Here is a 22,439-nt window from a genome sequence, read left to right on the forward strand (position 1 = left end):
GGAGTTATAGCGAATTGTCTTCTTTAGCATTACCACTTCAGAACAGAGGAGGAAGTAAGGGCTTATAGTTTTTCCTATCTCCCACCATTTAATATTTGTACTTTTAAACATAAAGATTAAGAGTTCATTCTAACTGCTTACCCAGTAGACTGTATATAATTATACCAGTGACTTCAAGGCCACTTCACAACTTTAGCAAAAACTAGTGTTGGGTGAGGTTGGGAAAACCTGTCTGCCAAGAATTTTAAATAAATAAAAAGGAGGGTGGAGAGAAATGGATAAGCCTATGTGATCCATTCAGTGCTTCCCTTATTTCTTCTTCCTGGATCCCCATAGGACCTTCAGGGTCTTGCATTAGAATCCAGCCTTATTGTGAATATAGTTACTCCCACTGAAACTTGTCAGTATGATTCTTTGGTCAGTCAAAGCAGGACTGTTAAGCCCTGTAGGGTGAGTAGGGAACTCTGTGCTGTTTACACTGCAGCCACATACTACAATCTCAAGAAATGAAAATTCACTCAAAAGTCATTGGAAGCTAGAATGAAAAGGGAACCCATACAATTTGCAGTACACACTGCCAATCATTTAGCTTTAGTAGGTATGTTCAGATGTGGGATAAACTATGCCTAAACAGGCCTAGCTTGCAAACTGAACTGAAATCTTTAACTTTGGTTCAACACGAGGCTGTCAGAGCCACAAAATTATTTATATCCCCCACCTCAGCAATTGTTAAAGAGAGTGGTGATTTATTGTGGGGGGTAAAAGGAGTTATTTTTTCAAGACCATTAATGTGGACAAATAAAATGGGATATTAGAAATGTACAACATGAACAACCAACCTAAACTTACCCGTTTGCATGCGGTCACCTACATTTTGGAACATGCTGAAGTCTGATATGTGGTGTCAAGTTTTCAAAGTGGAAACTACAAGCACTTTGCCTAAGTTACAGCATTTCAGCGTTCCAGTGAACTGGGAATGTCGTCAGAAAGAAGCTGCCTCACTGTTTAAGCTTGAGTCATGGTATGTTAATAAAGGGCAATGGCTCTGTTTGTTGCATGCTACTGGAATACATTGTTCTGTATTGCACAATCCATTCAGACACGCATCTGGAGTCAGTTTTTTAGTCTTCTCATTAAATCACAAGTAGCACAGATCCATAACCTAAATCAACTATGGGGAATCCTGGGTACACATAGCCCTGGGGGTATGCAGAGGCCTCTAGGGAGTACATTAACTCAATCTAGATATTTGCCTAGTTTTACAACAGGCTACATAAAAAGCACATACAATGACTTGCTTACACTGCTCTATATATTACACACTAAAATGTAAGTACAATACTTACTTATATTATACTTATATACTTATATTCCAATTGATTAATTTTATTATATGGTAAAAATGAGAGTCAGCAATTGGTCAGTAGTAGTGTGCCATGACATGTTTGTATTTTTATGTCTGATCTTGTAAGCAAGCGAGGTGAAACTCTGATTGGTCTTCCATATCCCAGATGCCTGGAAAGTAATCTGGAAAGGTTGAGAGCCACTGCCCTATTTTAAAGAGATTACATTTAAGTATAGAGAAGAGAAACAGTTTGATACATTGGGGAATCCCATATCCAATACACCAACGGGCATTTTTTTAAAGCTCATTTTCAGTTTTAAGTTCATTACCGTTTCAAAGACTAGCAACTAAAGGATAAAAGCATGCAAGGCTCAGTTCTAAAACTCCATTAAGCACAAGTAATGATAATATAGCACACCCATTTGTCAGATCACCAAGACCCAGCAACAAATGAATTGCCTAGAGGAGGCCTGTTTCCTGTTAATTCAAAAAGTACCTACAGAAAAAACAATGTACTGTCACACAGATTGCATTGGTTTGCCACAATTTACTGCAGGACAACAGGAAATTTCTGAATGGTCTGCGCAGTTTTCTGTTTCCATCCAGTTCTGAAATAAGCTACATAACTTTTAAGTTAATGTAAGGATCAATTTAAATGCTAACAAGCAGTTGTGGAGCACATATGAGACAGACCCTAATGTTCCTGTTTAAGGATTGCTGGGGATCTGGAATAAAGAAACAAGAGTGGAACCTAGAGTATTTTGACATGCACTTTTGCAGAGATACAGCAAACTAGTAACTGTTCACCTCAGAGTATCACTTACAGTGAAAAGGATGCAAAGCTGCTAAGGCCCTGCTTTCCCCCCCAAATACCAACAGACACAGCGATACACTACCCTTTCGCACAAATTTTATAAACTGTTATGCATGCTTTTTTGGCATTTTCTACACACGAAAATGCTTGAATTAACAGGAGTGCAATTGTGTTTAATGTGAAACAGCTGCTGCAAACTTTCAGAATTCATATCCCAACCAGGACATACCAAACTGTACTTCTGTGACTTACAATAAGGTCCTACTTAATGAATAAAAGACTGTATAGGAGATAAAAGTATGGGCTGATAGAATACAGCAGCTCCAGCTGAGAGATTTAACAATAAATAAAATAAATAATAATAAGAGTTATTTAGTTTGGGAACAACAGAAGTGAAAAGTATATAACTATGCAGTTTTAATTTGAATGTTAGTTTAAAAAACTAAACAAGATTGCATTAGCTCAAGTAGACATTAGTAAACTAAGAATTAGAAGCCTACTTTCAATATTTGGGAACATTTGATCAAGGCTCCTGTTCCTTGCAGACATTATAGTTTCTTTGGGGGGGGGGGCACCCCATTTTATATATATATAGGAAATAATTTTGAGCAAACACAGACCAGAGCATAACCTACAGAAATAGTAGGCATCATCCCATCTAGAGATTACTTTGCATGGTTATATATTTGTTTTGTTATTTTTAAAACAAGTCAGTATACTAGGTTGATTATACAAACATATGGCAACAGTATTACATTCTACCTTGTGTTTATAAAAAGTACTGTGCCAGTCCAGAGATGCCATTATGTTAACATTTATTAGACTGACAAAAGAATCATGATGTAGCACATACTCCAACAGGTTCCATTAAAATAAACTTTATAAAGTTTAATAAAACACCTTCTACATTGAAATGTGTTATTTAGAAGCCTCTGTATATTACAAAGATTTACCCACAGAAATGCTAGATAGTCTTTAGCCTCTGAGTTTTGGGTGACAGAATAAGTTGAAGAGTCAGATTAGCATTAATACCAGTACATCTTCAGTGTTGGAATGAGAGGCTATAAAAGTCTATTCCTTTACATGAGGAAGAGCATTTGGAACAAAGACTTTTTTTTTTTTAAAGCTCAATTAAAGTTATTACCCAGATTACCATTTCCTACTTGTCCCATACAAACTTTAAAGACTAATGGCATATTAATAACCTCCATAAACAAAGAGTTACTGATATAAAAAACAATTTCACAAGCATTTAATAACTGGATTTTCCATTTCAGCTGTTAAGGTACAAAAAGCAAAGGTTTGTTCCCCACCGTCCTCCTAAACCTGATATAGAATATAATTTGCACTAGGTACTTTGGAACCTTCTGGAACATTGTTTATTAGTTTTGGCAAACTACCAATGATTTCTACAGGAATGGAGCCATTTTGCTGTTCGAACCTGGTTAATCTGTAGCTAGACACATTTCTGATAGGGAAAAGTTAATAAAAAACCACCTTGCAGACATGGCTTTAATAGCTTGATTTTTTTTCCAAAAATTTTATTGGGAGAACTACAAAACATTTACAGTACAAAGTTTACAGTCTCACACTCAATTTGTAGTGAACTGACTCCCGAAAATATATTACAACTCAAGTTGACTTATCCTTTAGTTACATTCAAAACATACTTCTGTTAAAGTAGTCCAAATAGAGTACATAGTGCTTGATCTGTACCTATGTACAAACAAAACTAAAAGCTACTGCTCATTCATCCACCGTCCAGGACAGTTTTGGAAAACTCCTGACTTTCTACACAAGGAAAAAAATTACAAGTTTTGGAATTTAATTAAACAATTTATGTTCATGTACTGCATAAAGTTTCAGATCCAAAGGTGGCCTCCTTGCTTATAAAAAAAAAAAAAGTGGTGAAACTTTTCCATGTAGTTAAAACCCATCCCTACATTCAAATTATCTCAAGCATTAAGAAAAATACTTATTTGGTTGAGGAAGATTTAAGGCAAGCATGGACCCTTGAGAAGGCACTGTGAGACATAACACTGGGACCCCCAATTATTGCTACATACTTTGAGACTATATCACAGTGTGATTGGTGGAGTTAGGCAACAAAAATACTTTTTGGTTAATTTAAACACATTTGAATTAGGTTTGCCACTTTGAACTCTGATTGCAAAGTAGTTTTGTTGGGTTTGTGTGTTTTGTTTTTTTTACGCGGACGGGCTACAACCATTTTACATTCTAAAAAACCCACAGAAATTCCTCATACTACTTCCACAGCATAGAGACCGATTTCTATAAAGAAACCATGCAATCTTTTAAATTTACGTAAACAAGGAAAGAAATTAATGAAATAAATATTACATACAATCTCTTAAATTAAGATTTTTACTCATTTACAATAAAATAACCAAGTGAAGTTACAAAAGGCATATATTACTGTGAAAAGAACACACTCCACATTTCGCCGATTAATAATGGCAATCATAATTTAAACATAATAAAAGAATATATATCTATTGCTTTTCATCATACCCGATAAATACAGTATGAACAAATTACCAATGTATACTTTTCACAAGATAATAAATAAGTTAAATAGTTTCATACTGAGTTGTGTGCAGTGACTCATGCAATCAACTCAAACAGCTAAAAAAATTTAAAAAAAAAAATCAGCAGTTATTCTCCAACAATTACAAACTAGATTCAGTTGAGTGCTTCCAAATAAAGCAACAAAAAATTGTTCTAAGCCAAACATCCACTAAGTGGTGGCAATGGAACCAACATTAAACTTTGGAATGGAAGTTTTAGCATTTGTTATAATATATATAAGATAGATTATATAAAAAAAACTAGAGGGTTGTTATCAAGGCATATTCCTGGCAGGATGTTGGATTTTTCTTTTAAAAGCTTATAGGTTTAGTACTGGTGTGGGTTTTTATTTGAAATTGGCTTGAAAGACAAACTACTTATTAAATTCTCTTTTTTGTATATAAAAATGTGGAGAGGCTTGAAATACAGAGTTCATGCCCCTCTGGATTGTTTGTTGCTTGCTTTCTGGTGGGTGTGGGTTTGTCTTGTCCCCCCCCCACTAATGCTTAAAAACAAAACAAAAAACAAAAAAACCACACACACAGATGGAATGGCTGCTGCTGCTGGTGCATATTATAACTAGTCTCCAAATAAAAAACAAAAATCCCCTTCTTCCAAAGTCTCTCTATAAAAATAGGTTTGTTCTGTTCATGTCGCCATTTGCCCTTTCGCAAATTAATTTTTTGTTCATCTCTCGATATAAAAAGTTTTTTCCTCTCTCCTCGCTTTTTAATTTACTTGCTCAGCAATTAAACAAAACCAAACCCAAGAGGATCATCGAAGGACTGTGCGAGCTTGGCTAGTTCTCAAGGCTGCGGTCTCTGCTCCCGGGGTTTATCCTCCCCCCTTCAGCGGGGTGCACACCCCTCTTCTCCGCTCCCCTCTCTCCGGCCCAGCTCCCCCTAGTCGTCGGAGATGGAGAGACGGCTGAAGATGGGCAGGCGCCTGCCGGAGTCCAGGCTCGGGGACTCGGAGCCGCTCAGGCTGCCGGAGCTGAGGGAGCCGCTCAGGTAGCTCTCCCGGTCGGAGAGCGAGTCCGGGGGGCTGGGCGGCGCGTCGAAGACGGGGGACTCGGAGAGGCGGCGCAGGGGCTGGAAGCTGAAGGGAGGCGAGGCGGGCGGCGCCGGGCAGCTCCCCCCTGGCGGCGGCGGCGGCTGCTGCTGCTGGCAGCGGTAGAAGGCGGCGGCCGCTACCGCGGCGGCGGCGGCCGCGGGGCTGGCGGCGAAGCTGGGGCTGTGGAGGGCGAGCGGCGCGATGAGGCTGCCCAGCTCCTGGCCCGAGAAGGCGAAGGCGTTGTTGGCGCAGGGCGGCGAGAGCAGCTCGTCGCAGTAGGAGGCGGAGGCGGGCGGCGGCGGGGTGCGGGACCCGCCGGGGCTCTCGAGCAGCGCCGCCTCCAGCCGCCCGCCGGGCTGCTGCTGCCCGCAGCCGTGCTGGTGGTGGGCGGAGAAGCCGGAGAAGCTCAGGCTGTGGTGCAGCTTGGGCCGCTCGCCAGCGCCGCGCTGGGGCCCGAACCCGCCGCCGCCGCCCAGCGGCGGGTCCCGGGGGGCGAAGGCGCGCAGGTCGCCGGTGCTGCCGGCGGGGTGAGGCGGCGGCGGGTGGGGGTGGTGGTGCGGGGCGGCGGGCGCGGCCGTGCCCCCTCCGGGCGCGGGGCGGCGCTCGTCCGCGTTGTGGATGAAGTGGCAGCGCGGGCCGTAGGGGCAGAAGCCGATGGTGTGGAAGGTGCGGCACAGCTCGGTCTTGTACTTGGGGTGGCGCGTGAGGCTGCGCAGCTCGTGGAAGCCGTGCGCGAACTGGCACTTCTCGCCGTACTTGCAGGCGCCGCTCTCCTCGAAGGGCCGGCACAGCTCCGTCTTGTAGCGCGTGGAGTTGATGGGCGCCCCGCCGCCCCCCTTCCCCGCCTGCTGCTGCAGCTGCTGCATCAGGTGCTGGCTGCGCTCGCCATTCTCGCTGAACGAGCGGTCCCGGAACTTGTTCTCCTTGTTGAGCAGCGCGGTGGGGCTGCTGCTCCCGCCGCCTCCCCCCCCGCCCGTGCCCGTCTCCTTCAGGCTGCCGAACGAGGAAGAGGAGGACGAGGACGACGAGCTGGAGCCCGAGGAGCTGGGGAACTTGGAGCTGTTGGCCAGAGCCTGCAGGTTGCTGGTGGAGTGCCTTCGCAGAAACCCCGGCGCGAAGCTGGAGCTGGGCGAGGTCACGGGGGTCCCTACCGCCTTCTTGTCCAGCATGCTGCTCAGGTTGCTCAGGGTTTTCTCACTCTGGAGGCAAGAGGGGGAAAGGAAGAGAAAGAGTTTGCAAAGTGACTCGGACGGGCAAGCAGGTCTGCAAGCGGCCAGCGCCCCCTGAGACTGCGCGGGAATAAAACGCCCCCCTCGCAGCACATCTGCAGGGAGAGCGTGGGGCATCTTTTAATGTCTCTCCTGCAGCTTGAGAGTTAGGCACTAAAAACTTACTTCTCGGCAGTGTCTTTTAAAAGGTGACACAGCTCCAGCTAAAGCTTCACCTTCACAGCATTAGCCGAAGGACCTTCCAGTGCAAGAGTTTGAAGCCTCGGGGGAGATCTGGTACTGGTTTCAGCACACTTACAACTGAAAGCTTTAGAGACCTTAAAGCTCCCCAATGCACTACAACTCCAACTCTTGATAAACTTCTAGTCAACAAATCTCCTTAGAAGCCTGTGCCGAGAGACCTGTAGATCAGTTCGGGAGGGATGAAACACCAACCAGGCAAACTGTCACAATTTAAATGTTAACCTGATCACAGAGCAACTTGCGTGTAAAATGCACCCCACATGGAAAGCAGCACCCCTCCCCCACCAACAAAAAGGAGTTTATTCCACTTCTTAAATAGTCAGACTTAGAAAAAAATACTCAAGAGCTCAGATTTGCTAAGCCCTTTAAAACGTTCAAAGTGCTTGACAGACAAAATGCAAACTCTTCCCCTACCTTGCACAAGAAGTCGATGTCATAGAAGGCAGATAAAAGCGTCGTAGACATTTCGAGATCCTGTAGTGATCGGAAATACAGGAAGGACCGAAAGATCCCGCTTTCCTCGGAGGCTTTGGAAAAGCCACGACTAGATAGGAAAGGGCTGATTACTTGAGATCCGAAATGGTCCAATCACTTTCCCAGCAGGGGTGGGTTAGTGGGTGCCCGGCCAAGGCGGCGCCTACTGCTGCAGCGAGCTGACTGCTGGAACTCTGCAAGCCCCGTGCTCGGCACATATATAAACGCCGGACAGCGCAAGGGGCGGGCCCCAGTCGGGCCCGCCGGGGTCTCCCAGCAACACCGCCCAGTCGTTCCCACCCGGCCCTGCCCCCTCCTCAGCAGCTCCGCTGCTTCTGATTGGGCGCCGCCAATTTCTTTCAGGGGCCTGGAGTGCAGGGAGGTGCTGTGGGGCTGAGCAGCAAAGAAAGAGCAGCGGGCGGGGTAGCTGTCGGTTCTACGGCTAGCGTCATGCCCACTCGGGGTTGCAGTGAGCCATTGACTAGTCTTGTGACTCTGCTATGCACAGGGTTATAGAGTGGAAAGTGTATAGAAAGCATTCTGCCAGGCTTGCTCCACAATGCACTGTGGGTAGCAGGCAGTCCACTACACACAGGGTGCGCTGTGTATACACTTGTATTTGTAAACACCGTGCAGTATAGACAAGGCTTGCTACAGACTGCACCGTACACGTGTACAGAAAGCATGGTCCTATACATGGAGATTTGCTATGGAAACGCAGAGGGCACTTACCGAATGCACAGTGCATATAGGTTTGTTGCAAAGCACTCAAAAGTAAGACTTGTTACAGAAGGCACTACCTAGAAACCACGCTAATATGTAGGAGTTATTGACGCAGAAAACACTGCAGACGTATCTAGGAGGCTCTGATTATTTGATAGTAAACTCCTGTATTTTCTTTTAAAATGCCTCGGGGAAACCAGTGTCCCTTTTCACGCTATCATCTCCCTGACGAGGAAGTTTCAACCAGCACGTGTCGGAAAGGGCTTCCCTCTCGGCTTAATATTCCTGGCGAGTAGACTGCGAAGCTTAATACAAAGCAAGATGTACCTAAGTACCTCGGAGTGAAACGGGACGCCTCTTCCTCCCTCCCCACCGAACATCAACTTTTGCCACGTAATTGGTTTGAAACAAACTCTGGCTCCTCGCTTGCTGCGCCCGCGGAACTAGCGGACGGTCGCCAGGGTGTGTTACTTTGCACCACAAAGCGCGGGTGGCTAAAGGACTCGGGTTTGGGGGGGGGGGGGGGGAGGGAAGAAAGAAGGAACTATTTCCCCTCCCGGCGGGCGGCTCCCGCACAGCAAAGGGCCTCCCCCGTCCCGCGCCGCCTGCACCATGCGCCCGCCTCCCGGAGCTTTCCAATAAGGCCTAGTAGATCACAGGGACTTGGCAGCCGGTCAAGGTCTTGTGATACGATCAGCAAAGCCAATTTCGTGTCCTTTGACTTGGAGCCCCAACGCCCGTCCCTGGGCAGCAGCACCGCGGGGCTGGAAAGAGGAGCCAGGCTCGGCCGCTCGCTCCGTGCCCTTCCCCGGGCAGAGTGCGCGAGGGCGGGGTGCAGCCGCCCGGGGAAGTGCAGCCGCACGGCGGCCCCGGGCTCGCGCGCTGCCTAGCTTGTGCAGGGAGGGAGGAAGGAAGCCCGCGGTAGGGGTGAGTGGAAGGGGACGGAACCATATCGGGCGCCACACCTCGGCCGGGGGAGGAGGGGGGGGGGGCACACGCACGGCCCGCCTGGGTTCCTTAGCCACGCAAAATATACGCACGCCTCAAGACAAATAAGCAACGAGCCTGGCGTATCTGAGTCCGCGCGGCCCGGGAGGGGAAGAGTTAACCGCGGGAGCTCTTTCTTTGCAGCACCCCCCCCCCCCCCCCCCGGGACACTGCTCTTTCTGTGCAACTGCCCGGCCAAGTTATCCCTTCCCCTCCAGCTCTTGTCCCAGCAGCTCCTCAGGCGTAATGCCCCTCCCTCCTAAAGAGCCCTCGTCTGGACAGTAGCTGGGACGGGAGGGGGGCGCTCGAAAGGGAGCTAAACCCCCCTCTCCCCGAGAAACAGCGGATGTTTTTAACCACACTGTACACGGCAGGTAACCCCGCTTGTCTCCCTCCCCCCCCCCAGGCATTCATAAATCTGGCCCGGCTCCGACATCCAGGCTTGTATAAACACGTTCGACGCTACGATTCTGCAGTCCCAATACTTGCGTTTGCTAACGGTTGGAACACATGCAAGGGGGAAAATGGATGCGCGTGTAAAAGTTTCCCTGCAGGATTTGGGTTACAAAAGCAGTGGAGACGTTTGATCCTCTTTCGGTTCTTTCTGAGCTGGGATGTCAAGCCCTGAAAATCCGAGGGTGCAAGTCTGCCCACGTCAGCAGGAAACCTGCACTTTGCAAAGAAATTTACCAAAGGAAAAGCAACTTCACTGGCGTTTTATTGGGACATTTTGCGCCAGGTCTTCACACCAGGTTTTCGCAAAACAGCTCACGCCTCCATTTGGCTTCCTCCTCAGTGTGACTGTGTCCAGCCCCGCGGAGAAATGCACTTCTGGGAGCGGCTGCAGTTTAGCAGCCTCTCAGCGCAGCAGCACAGTCCCTCCTCCTGCAAAAGGCAGCACAGGGTGCGATATGTCACCCCATTGCTCAATCTGTTAAAAGGTCACAATTGCTGACTGTGTTAATAAACCATAAAGAAATTGAAACTAACGTGGGCCATTACTTCTCCGTTTAAAAATAAAAGATACCTAGAAGAAATTGCACCGGGGGTTGGGGGAAACCAAGTCACATTCCTTGCTGTACCACAATCCTTCATGGGACAAATCTCTAACTCACCAAATGCACCTTGTAAACTAATCTACTTGGCAGCACTTTCTAACTCGCGGCTGAGAAGCTGCGTTGCTAAATTAGAGGTGGACGTGACATGTTGACATTTAGTCTCGCAGTGGTTTTATGGTTATATGTCACCCTCTAGTGGCCCAACCCTGCGAAGGCATTCCAGTTACAGGAGGCAACAATATTCCATTTTCATCAGTATCCGAACAAAACTTAAGTTTTCCTTTAATATGTTCCTGCAGTTCTGTGAAAACATTACGTTGTTAGTGATTTACCACGTAATGAGACTCAGGTCCTAAAATGGGGAAAAAATTAAATTGAGATTACCCTTATATATTTCCAATAATGTATATTTTCTCTTTAGCCGCCTCCATTCATTTGGTTTCATGCTAATGTGATTAGTTCAAACTTCCCTCTCCACCCCTATTCAAAAACTAAACCGTGTAATAAGATTAGAAAACACCATGTTGAGGGAGATCCTGCCCCTTAGTTACCAGTCTAAGTAAATACATAGTTTATGAAGATAATCATGCAAAAAGCAGTGTATAATCAGCGTTTGAACAACAAATACTTTGATACATTGACTCAGATCAAATACATCACAGATAAGTACTCTCTACTAGACACTGCTAATCCTGTACTGCAGCTGCTGTTTAAGGTTTAAAGGTTTCTGATTTAGTAGTTATACAGTAACCCAAATCACCAACAATATGTGGTGAAATGTATGCAAGATGATGTAAAATTATTTGCTCTCTATAAACTAAGAGATATTAGTTGAAAGTTACACTTTAAAAAACATTGATAAAGAAGATTAAGATTTAAAGTAATTTTGTTCACTGATTAACCATGTTCTTGAGGCTTTACAAAGCTACTTATGTTCTGTTATAAATCTTGTGGATATACTACTGTGCTGTTAAAAGTTGTTTTACTCATTTTTATACCATTCAAACTACCAAGCCCCACACAAGAAGAGCAGCAATGAAGGATTTTTGAAATTCAGCAGGATTAATTTCTATTGGTATTATCCCATGAAAAGTGAATAGCTATACCACATGTTAAAAAAAAGTTGAAAAGGTGTGTAAAGTGACAGTTACTAACTGTTAGTGTTGAACAAATGTACTTACAGATAGCTGAGAAAAAATTTATGCTATTTATCTAATGATCAGAAAATAGCTTTTTCATAAAATATATTTGATGACTAATCTGGATTCTGTTTTTATTTATTTATCAGTAAATAGGATAAAATGAATACCTGTGAACTGTCCTTTCATTGTAAACTAAGTTTTCCTTTGCCTCATTGAAATCTCATGTTTCTTTATTATTGAAAGTTATTTACATGAGAAATGCTGAATCATGACACTGCCGTTATAGAAAATATTTATGATAAAAAGTCACTGCAATAAAAGATAACATTCTGTTTTCAAAATAAACCACTTAGGCTTTAATTTCAGCGTAGTGCTTATGCAGTGGAAAGCAAATATGTCAAACTGCTCTCTTCTACTTTTAACTCTTAAATAAAAATGTTTAATGCATTTTTTCAAAATATTTTTCAGAGCCCAGTTTAGCAGCCCATTCTAGTTATAACTGTATTATTAAAAATTAACAATGATACAACTAACGCTTGTTAGAGAAATTCATTTTACACTAATTGAACTGGGCTTCAGGTTTACATTGAAGATTAAGCTACTGTATAAATAATATGAAACCTCGCACTGTCACTAGTTCTTACATAATGTTGTATTATAGTGCCACCTACTGGGATATTAAGAATATAACTTAAAGCATCTGAAGTACTAAGCTTCGGAAACTCTTGTATTGAACTATTAATTACTTTTCAGTAAGATTTCCAATTAACATTTACTAAAAGACGTGAAGGGTGAAAGTGCAAATAAAGAATCACTGTTTGATCATAAGCCTATACTCTTGCAGTGATAATTTAAAAATCAGTCTAGAGCAAGTTATATATCTTTGTTTTGGTTACTGCATGCATGCTATACAGGTTTTAGCTCTTGATTAAATAATGCACTGAGTCTTTTTAATTATTTATTTGAAATTGTTGTGATCTTGGAACCAAATTCAAGAATTCAGAAAGAGAAATGTACAAAGCACACATAAATACGAGAACTCCAGATCTCTTTTGATGATTTGAGACAACACATTGCTATATTCAAAATCTCCTAAAACAGACTGTAATGTCAAAATAAAATTATTCTGATCACCATCAGAAGGTTGCTATCAGATTTGCTCTATTTTGTAAAGGCCTGATTCTGCTATCTTTACTCATACCTTACTTACAGAGTAAAGTATACTCTAAGTGAGCAAGCATCACCTCATGTGGTTCTAAAATGAAAAGCATGTTTTATTTTGAACACTGGTCTTCATTCTGGAAAGGGCTTCAAACCCAGCCTCTGGTTTGAAGGTAAAAATGTTAGCACTCTGATACCTATTTTCTGTGCAGGAGCAATCAGGCACTTGGCAGCACTTACACATCTATTTGCACCTGCAAAACAAGAGGCCACTTTTAAAAATCAGGCTCCTATGCTTCCCCCTGGTTAAAAATGGAACAAAGTTAAAAACTCTGATTCAGGCTTGGCATGGGCAAGCAAAGGAAGTCAATATTTTTTTTTAGGAACAGTTTTTCAAAAAATCAAAATAAAACAGTATCAGGTTAATATTCTGAGTGTGTTAAGAATTGCTACATGCTGACAAAAGGAAAAACAAAGTCAAGAATTATGGCATTGGAGTAGAGGAGGAATAACTTGTGGGATAAAGCACACCAGATCAGCAGGTGGCCTGCACCTGGATGAATGGAAAATACTAACGTTAGCTGCTTTGCGTCCTACAGTAGCTGCAATAAACTATGCTGGTCTGAATGAAATTAGTAAATGCATTTAAAAAAATCTTCTCCTACAGCAAGTCTGACAAAGATTCAATGGACTCATGAAAAATGTGTTTTTAGCATGTACTATTAAAAAGGTTTACTATAGTCATTAAACAAATATATCCCGTCCCAAACCTAGAGAGAATTCAACTCTTTGTTCACAATGTAATAAAATTTATACAACCAGCACAGGACAAACTGCCAGTGTTTCACTTTTCAGGATTTTCTTTGTTCTTGCAAGTATCATCATCAAGTTCAAGCAAGGTTAATATCTTAAGACAAGTTGATATTCTTTCGTTCTGAATTGCTAATCTTGTGAATTCCACAGTTTTGGAAAATTCTGGAGTTGGCGGTAGCTCTTTAAGAAGCTGTGTAACAAGCTTTGCTTGATCAGATGCTCTTCTTGCCAATCGAAGGAATTCTCCTTGATCTGGCGAATTTAAGTGAGTGGCTGGTATGAGCAAGAACAGATGTTTACTAAGCTGTCTGACGTTAGTCAGCGTCTCCGCCCAAAAGTTCACTTCCCCTTTATTAAACAGGTTGTCATCTTCCATCTCAATGAAAAGAAAAACAACAAAGATCAGTGGTTTGATGATAAAGGGCAAATAATCCAATATTAAACAACATTAAGGGGAAATAATGCTGATAAAAATATTACTAAAACAGTTTCTTTGCTGTTCTATGTGAGGGTAAGGGTTCATATATATCTCTTCAATTTATTCAAAGATTTGGAAAGCCCAAAACAAAGTTTCCCAGTGTGCCAATGACATATCTCCAGAAATCAAGCGCTTATGATGTAACTTTTATTTTGGAAATAGTGGAAGTAAAAACAGCCTAAATATTTGTGCATGGTGGGGAGTGCAGAATTAGCTTTCCTTCCACTGTGTCACTGTCTTATATTATACAGAGACCTCAGTAATCAGTATGGTAATTGGGTATATCATGGAGCTTGTGGAGTAGATTAATTAATAAAGGAAAATTACATCAGTCAAGGAAACAGTAGTAGAACATCAAAAAGACATACCTAAACCAAATGCTTAAGAAAAGTTTCATAAGACATTTGAATGGTCATTTTATCATATCAGTTGTCAGCCAATGTTTCAAAGATAGGTTTCAGAGTAACAGCCGGGTTAGTCTGTATTCGCAAAAAGAAAAGGAGTACTTGTGGCACCTTAGAGACTAACCAATTTATTTGAGTATAAGCTTTCGTGAGCTACAGCTCACTTCATCGGATGCATTCAGATAAAAATATCTACCAAGAAATTATGTACAGTATAAGAGAGTCTCAGATTAAAGTCTTGTTCCAAATTTTCAGAACAAGTACATGCTCACTTTAAATGTGCCTGATTTAGGTGTGAAAATCCCTCATTGTAAGAGTGCAGGTTGGTGTGCACATGTGTATCTCCATGCATGCTCAAATAAATTGGTTAGTCTCTAAGGTGCCACAAGTACTCCTTTTCTTCTTTTTTCAAAGATGTAGCTGTTGCCACTACTACCAGTTTACTTTATAGTATTATATTCATATTTCTTGGCCTTTCAAAGGCAAGTTAGCACCTAACATACAATATTAAGTTCTATGGGCCCAATCCTGCTAAGTCTTGTTTATGCAAATCCTACCTACTGACGTCAATAGTTTCAATGAGCGAGGATGATTCATGTGTATAAGACTTTGTAGTACTGGGCCCACAGAATATAACAAAATTTGAAAGCTCTGGAAAAACTAGAACAATAGCAGGAAGCAAACCAATAGTAGCAGGAGTAATGAACTTGGACTTCAGACACGCTGATCATCTACAACAACTATTAACTTCAATCAGATCTTTAGGTGATCAGCGCCTCTGAAAATCAGGCCCTGCATCTGTGAAATGTTGGGTGACAACTGATATGTTAAAATAACCCAGGATGGTCATTAAACTTTTTTTAAAAAAAGTATGGCTTAGTGTGGACATCAATGGGACTACTTATATGAGAATTGCAGGATCAGGCCCAATTTATTTATTTATTTATTTTAAACAGACTATTGTCACTGTGAATGTTTTACTTTCAAGTTTAAGTCTGTTCCAGCTCCAGAAATTAAGTAGTTATTAGAATTACCAGTGTTGTAGTCTCCATATCTTTTTTTAGCTCATCCTCTCCCAGCAGCCATTCCAGTAACACTAGGACACCAGCACTGGTTTGATTCCACTGCTGAAGCAGCTCACACAGTATGCCAAATGCTAAATCCAAGGCCATGGATGCATTTACTACACGAAAGGCAAACTCTGTGGAGAGAAAATAGGAAGAATAATGTAAGTTGAGACCAAACATCATTTTACATTAACAGTAGCATATAAGTGAGCTCACGTATGAATATCAAGGCTGAAATTACAAAAGCAAATGTAGAATGCTAATTTACAGTCACAAGTAGTTAGAAATACATGATTAGCCAGCTGTGGGGGTTGGGCTCTTTTCTTATTTCAAAATAATACATGAAACACCGAAGACAATTAAGTTTAAAAATTACTATTGTGCACATAGTAATGTTCAGTATTATGTATCCAAGTATACGAACATGTATGTCCCTTGCTTTCAGACAAGGTCATCACCTTGTAGGCTGTGACTGTATGTTAAAAGTAATACACAAAATGCAGCTATGTTTTAAATTACGTCTGACACCATGGATCTCAATATTCACAGCTTGCTAATGGCATGCTTTTCAACCAAACCTCCACAGAATAAATTAAATTATAAATATAGACAAAACAATAAAGGTTCAAATAAACCCATAAAATCAAGAAAAATTCAGGCCCTGTTTACATAAGAGTTCCAGGCATCTTTAGCCAGAATTGGGTTTAAACACAGGTCTTGCTAGCAGGATGCTAATATAGTTTCCCTGGACAGTGGAGAAATGGATGAACCACCATGCTATAAACTGTACCCATACACTCTTATCTACACTGCGTTTCTTCCCTAGATTTCCAGCTGCTGCAAATGATGTTTTAATCACTGTGTTTGCTTGCTCTCGATGACAGTGGTAAAAATGCCAGCAACCTTCTAGAGCCCTGTCTACACTAGGGTTCCCATTGTTGCTATCAGCAGTAGAGCTGCACTAGTGGTAGCAACAGTGGGAAATAAAGAGGGAAAATCCTAGTGCAGACAAACTCCCTGACTAGAGCATGATGTAAAACAAATTTTAGCAAGGTTCATTTATATTCACCAGAGAAAAGCTATTCATGAAAAGGGCTTATTTTTAAAGTAATGCTATTCTCCAAGACACCTTTTTACCAGGACAAGGAAAGGTGGAATGATGTAATCACAGCTACCTAGAAAATCAGTCACACTTGGAAGCTAGCACTGACTTCCTCTTTCTGAGGATTCATTTAGTCTGATGAAGGAAAAGGACTGTTGAGATTAAAAATGAACAAAAATGCAGGCAGAATAAGACTAAAACATTGGAAGCAACTCCCCCATATTAATCACTTACTTTACAGCTGATTTTCAGATATGCAAATGGCGCAGGGACGTGCTAGCCTCTGCTTCCCGCAGCTCCCATTGGCTGGGAATGGCGAACCGCAGCCACTGGGAGCTGTGGGTGGCTGTGCCTGTGGACAGTCAATGTAAACACACAGTCTCACGGCCTGCCAGTGGATTACCCTGATGGGCCGCAGGTTGCCCACCACTGCCCTACACATTGCAGGCCACAGAACCTTGTTCACTCACTGCTTTAATAGACCTATAACCTCTGGTTGAGTTACTGAAGTCCTGAAATCATAATTTAAACTAAAGATTTCAAGTATACAGAGATTCCACCATTTGCTCTAGTTTAAACTTGGAAGTGAGCAGCGCCCCATGCTGCAGAGGAAAGTGAAAATCCCCCAGGGTCTCCGCCAATCTGACCCAGGGGAAAATTCCTTCCCAACCCCAAAAATGGAGATCAATTAGACCCTAAGCATTTTGTCAAGACCCAACAGCTAGAAAGAACATAAGAATGGCCATAGTGGGTCAGACCCAAGGTCCATCCAGCCCAGTATCCTGTCTACCAACAGTGGCCAATGCCAGATGCCCCAGAGGGACTGAACCTAACAGGTAATGATCTAGTGACCTCTCTCCTGCCATCCATCTCCAGCTTCTGACAAACAGAGGCTAGGGACACCATTCCTTACCCATCCTGGCTAATAGCCATTAATGGACTGAACCTCCATGAATTTATCCAGTTCTCTTTTAAACCCTGTTATAGTCCTAGTCTTCACAACCTCCTCAGGCAATTTGACTGTGCACTGAGTGAAGAAGAACTTCCATTTATTTATTTTAAACCTGTTACCCATTAATTTCATTTGGTAGCCCCTCGTTCTTATATTATTGGAACAAGTAAATAACTTTTCCTTATTCACTTTCTCCACACCACTCACGATTTTATATACCTCTACCATATCCCCCCTTAGTCTCCTCTTTTCCAAGCTGAAAAGTCCTAGTTTCTTTAATCTCTCCTCATATGGGACTCATTCCAAGCACCCTAATCATTTTAGTTGCCCTTTTCTGAACCTTTTCTAATGCCAGTATATCTTTTTTGAGATGAGGGGACCACATCTGTATGCAGTATTCAAGATGTGGGTGTACCATGGATTTATATAAGGGCGATAAGATATTCTCCGTCTTATTCTCTATCCCTTTTTTAATGATTCCTAACATCCCGTTTGCTTTTTTGACTGCCACTGCACACTGTGTGGACGTCTTCAGAGAACTATCCACGATGACTCCAAGATCTCTTTTCTGATTAGGTGTAGCTAAATTAGCCCCCACCATATTGTATGTATAGTTGGGGTTATTTTTTCCAATGTGCATTACTTTATATTTATCCACATTAAATTTCATTTGCCATTTTGTTGCCCAATCACTTAGTTTTGTGAGATCTTTTTGAAGTTCTTCACAGTCTGCTTTGGTCTTAATTACCTTGAGCAGTTTAGTATCATCTGCAAACTTTGCCACCTCACTGTTTACCCTTTCTCCAGATCATTTATGAATAAGTTGAATAGGATTGGTCCTAGGACTGACCCTTCGGGAACACCAATAGTTACCGCTCTCCATTCTGAAAATTTACCATTTATTCCTACCCTTTGTTCCCTGTCTTTTAACCAGTTCTCAATCCATGAAAGGATCTTCCCTCTTATCCCATGACAACTTAAATTACGTAAGAGTCTTTGGTGAGGGACCTTGTCAAAGGCTTTCTGGAAATCTAAGTACACTATGTCCACTGGATCCCCCTTGTCCACATGTTTGTTGATCCCCTCAAAGAACTCTAATCGATTAGTAAGACATGATCTCCTTTTACAGAAACCATGTTGACTTTTGCGCAACAATTTATGTTCTTCTATGTGTCTGACGATTTTATTCTTTACTATTGTTTCAACTGATTTGCCCGGTACTGACGTTAGACTTACCGATCTGTAATTGCCAGGATCACCTCTAGAGCCCTTCTTAAATATTGGCGTTACATTAGCTATCTTCCATTCATTGGGTACAGTAGCTGATTTAAAGGACAGGTTACAAACTATAGTTAATAGTTCCGCAATTTCACATTTGAGTTCTTTCAGAACTCTTGGGTGAATGCCATCTGGTCCCGGTGACTTGTTAGTGTTAAGTTTCTCAATTAATTCCAAAACCTCCTCTAGTGACACTTCAATCTGTGACAGTTCCTCAGATTTGTCACCTACAAAAGACAGCTCAGGTTTGAGAATCTCCCTCACATCCTCAGCCATGAAGACTGAAGCAAAGAATTTATTTAGTTTCTCTGAGATGACTTTATCGTCTTTAAGCACTCTTTTTGTAGCTCGATCGTCCAGTGGCCCCACTGGTTGTTTAGCAGGCTTTCCGATTCCGATGTACTTAAAAAACATTTTGTTATTACCTTTTGAGTTTTTGGCTGGGAAAGAATTCTCTGTAGTAACTCACAGCCCTCCCCATCAAGTGCTCCATCACTGGCTGCTGGGGATATTTGCTACTAGCAGTCGCAGATCAGCTGTATACCATTGTAGGCAGTCTCATCATACTATCCCCTTCATAAACGTACCAATTTCAGTCTTGAAACCAGTCCTCTCCCTCCCTTTATGGGACGTAGGAGAACACCCACTCCTGGCCTTTCTTTGCTTTTTAGCCAGTACCGGGGATGGAAAGCGGTGCCAGTCTGAGGCCAGTGCTGGCAGGGTGCTCTGCACTGAGGCCATGGTGCTAAGAGCAGAATCTGATCTAGTCAGCTCTAAGACCAGAGTAAGGGCCGAATCCATAAGGAGTGCTCGGAGACGAATGTCCTGTTCCTTTTTGGTCCATGAGCTGAAACTCTTGCAAATGCGACATTTGTTGCTCATATGGGTTTCCCCTAAGCTTCTATGGGGATCACTGACTGGGATGGGATTTCCTGCAACAGTCACAAGATTTGAAGCCTGGGTACTGGGGCATGCCCCATCCCTAGGGTAAGTCCCATTCGGGACTAACAAACTAACACTAAATAAATCTACACTAAGGAAACTATAAAACTAACAAATTTCTAACAACTATTTAGAGAAAGTTCACAACTAGACACAGTTGAGAGGAGTAAGCTTGCTGATGCAAGGAGACATTCCAGCACCTTCACTGGCAGTAAGAAGGAACTAAGGGTGGGGGGAGCTGGCGGCACCCCTTAAACCAGTGCATACGCATGCCACTCCAGAGGGCACCAGAGCTGGTCCCCTAAGGATACCACTGAGGGAAAAACTTCTGGCACCAGTGCATGTGCCGAGCACACACACCTACAATGGAATGGACATGAGCAAGCACTCGAAGAAGAACCAAGGTTGTCCCCTACAGCCAGTTCTTCTGTGAGGTCCTCACTACTCACCAATACCAAATCTAAAATGGCATCCCCTCGACAACTATTTGGTGAAGAAATCTGTCAGCTATCACATCCAGGGAAATACAGCCCTTACTATTTTTAGTAGCTCTTGTCCTCCAATCTATACCTGGGAAGTTAAAGTCTCCCATAATCACACAATTCCCAGTAGTATTTATTTAATTAAAACCAGCAAAGAAGTCTCTATCCATATCCAAATCAGATCCTGGGGGTCAGTAGCATACCCCAAGCACTGATGTTGATCACTTTCTTTTTGGGACTGACTATATGTCCAGTTGCATACATTCAATCAATCCACCCTTTTTTTACTCGCTACCCCAAGATAGCATATGTTCTATTACACTAATTAACTGAACTATTAACATTAATAATTATAGACACTGATGTACAGGAACTAAATTACTACTAATTACTGAAGTATTTTTGCTGTTATTTTATCCATCACTCATCTGTATCATTTATCATATTGAGATCATAGGTATACATAGCAACTTTACTCTGATATTTATGAAAATTAGATCTTGAAAATCAGGCATAGAGTAGATCAGTGAAAAAATATGTGTAAAATGCTTTGAAGATGAATAGTACTTCATAAGTGCTAAGTAAAAGGACAATAATTGATGTCATATGCATGCATAAAGAAGAAGAATACAACTCTCTTTATAGGTAACTTAAAAAGAATTTACATAGTTTTCACTGATGTATTTAATGTTTATAGGTAATAGACAAACATCACTGATTTCAATTAGCCTTATACACTATATTATTTGATATTGTGTTAATAATTCAGAGTAATGTGAAAGTAGAGTCCTAACAAAAGTGATTCAATGACCCAGTATTATAAGCCTCTCACATTGTAAACAACGTTGTTCAGAACCAGTTGTCTGTATCATTTAGATATTGTATACTTATATAGTCATTCAACTTACTACTACTACCAGAAAATAAAATAGCAGGAAGTGAATCTGAAGAGTCAGACTGCAAGAGGCTACTAATGAACATAACAAACAATGTAAAGGGCAGGATCTATAGGCTCATTCACTGTAGAAGTGTTGAAATGATCATTTATCAGTTCTCAAAACTCTAGGACATGTATAAGTTACAACATGCAAAAATGTCAGTCATAAACAAGATTATCATCTTGTTAAATAAAGCCACTTCAGTGATTGAAATACACAGAATGCTCTGTGCTTTAAACTAGTAGTTACAAGATAAAGCATAAGAATTAATAATACTGCTTGAAATGAAAAACAGAAGATAAAAATAAGGTATTAGATGTTTTTCTATGTTCAGGAAGTAAATTTTCATAAAGGGGGATGGGTAAATACTATAGTGGTTTGAGTTTTCTTTGTTAATCCACCCATGGAAGAATTAGACCTCCCACATACACGTTCATATACCACAAGACCTTTGATCACACCAGATGTGAACATTTCTCCTGGTAGCCTATGATGTGTCCTCAAAATATACTCTTTTTAAACTTTTGTATTATACTATGAATTGTAAAAAAATCAACAAAACGTTGAATACAGTGGAATAAAGTATACATACCAAAATGATAAAATACCAACAAAATAAAAAAGGCAGGACACAGACTATGAGAACAAAGATTAAAACCTAGAGTTCTGTGTCTATAAACTGTTTCCTAATTGGTTTTACATGAGTAATTGTCAAACAATAACTTAGCTTTAGTTTGTAGAATAGTGCAAGTTATAGAAGAAAATTTGTCATTCAATGCAAATATAAACACAACTAATTGGTTCAATATTTAGAGCTCAGTATAAAAATCCTGTTAGGGGCTCACAAACATTGTGCTATCCAACAGCAACAATAGGTTTTAGGAGGAGGAAAGAAGAAGAATTCTCTAAATGAAATTAAAGGAGGAATTTTAGGTAGATGGGATACAATAAATCAAGCTGGAATTTAGCCAATTTTAGTTTTTATAAGAAGTGCCATGGGATCTAGACAGGTAGGTACTCACATGGTTATTATGCCATCCTAGTAACTTAGAGTCTCACAAATACCCTGTGAAGTAGGGTAATATTATCATCCTCATTTCACTGAAGCGAGAGATTGAATTAGTGAAGTTCACACAGTGAAACTATGGCAAATCTGGGGATTGAA

At 41.8% G+C, this 22,439-nt stretch overlaps 2 protein-coding genes and 1 long non-coding RNA gene across 4 annotated transcripts in view; 1 reads left to right on the plus strand and 2 right to left on the minus strand.

Moving 5' to 3' along the window:
* Positions 1-3,670: 3,670 nt before the first annotated feature.
* On the minus strand, positions 3,671-8,038 carry ZFP36L2 (ZFP36 ring finger protein like 2). Its single transcript, XM_048843015.2, has 2 exons — positions 7,688-8,038; positions 3,671-7,000 (listed from the first exon to the last, which is right to left on the minus strand). Exons 1-2 carry the CDS (start codon positions 7,736-7,738, stop codon positions 5,651-5,653), a joined length of 1,401 nt encoding a protein of 466 aa, XP_048698972.1. The 5' UTR covers positions 7,739-8,038; the 3' UTR covers positions 3,671-5,650.
* A 949-nt stretch (positions 8,039-8,987) lies between these two features.
* Positions 8,988-11,774, plus strand: LOC125633570 (uncharacterized). The gene is made up of 2 exons (XR_007355660.2): positions 8,988-9,397; positions 9,864-11,774. It is a non-coding gene; the product is annotated as an uncharacterized LOC125633570 (long non-coding RNA).
* An 828-nt stretch (positions 11,775-12,602) lies between these two features.
* Positions 12,603-22,439, minus strand: part of THADA (THADA armadillo repeat containing) — a 301,173-nt gene continuing 291,336 nt past the window's right edge. For both annotated transcript variants that reach the window (XM_075127132.1, XM_075127131.1), the window contains exons 37-38: positions 15,548-15,714; positions 12,603-14,007 (exon numbers count right to left, since the gene is read on the minus strand). In XM_075127132.1, the coding sequence (XP_074983233.1) occupies positions 13,663-14,007; positions 15,548-15,714 (512 nt within the window). In that variant the 3' untranslated portion in view covers positions 12,603-13,662. The remainder of the gene's footprint in view (positions 14,008-15,547; positions 15,715-22,439) is intronic.

Source organism: Caretta caretta, chromosome 3 (genome assembly GCF_965140235.1).
Source record: "Caretta caretta isolate rCarCar2 chromosome 3, rCarCar1.hap1, whole genome shotgun sequence".
NCBI classification, from domain to species: domain Eukaryota; kingdom Metazoa; phylum Chordata; order Testudines; family Cheloniidae; genus Caretta; species Caretta caretta.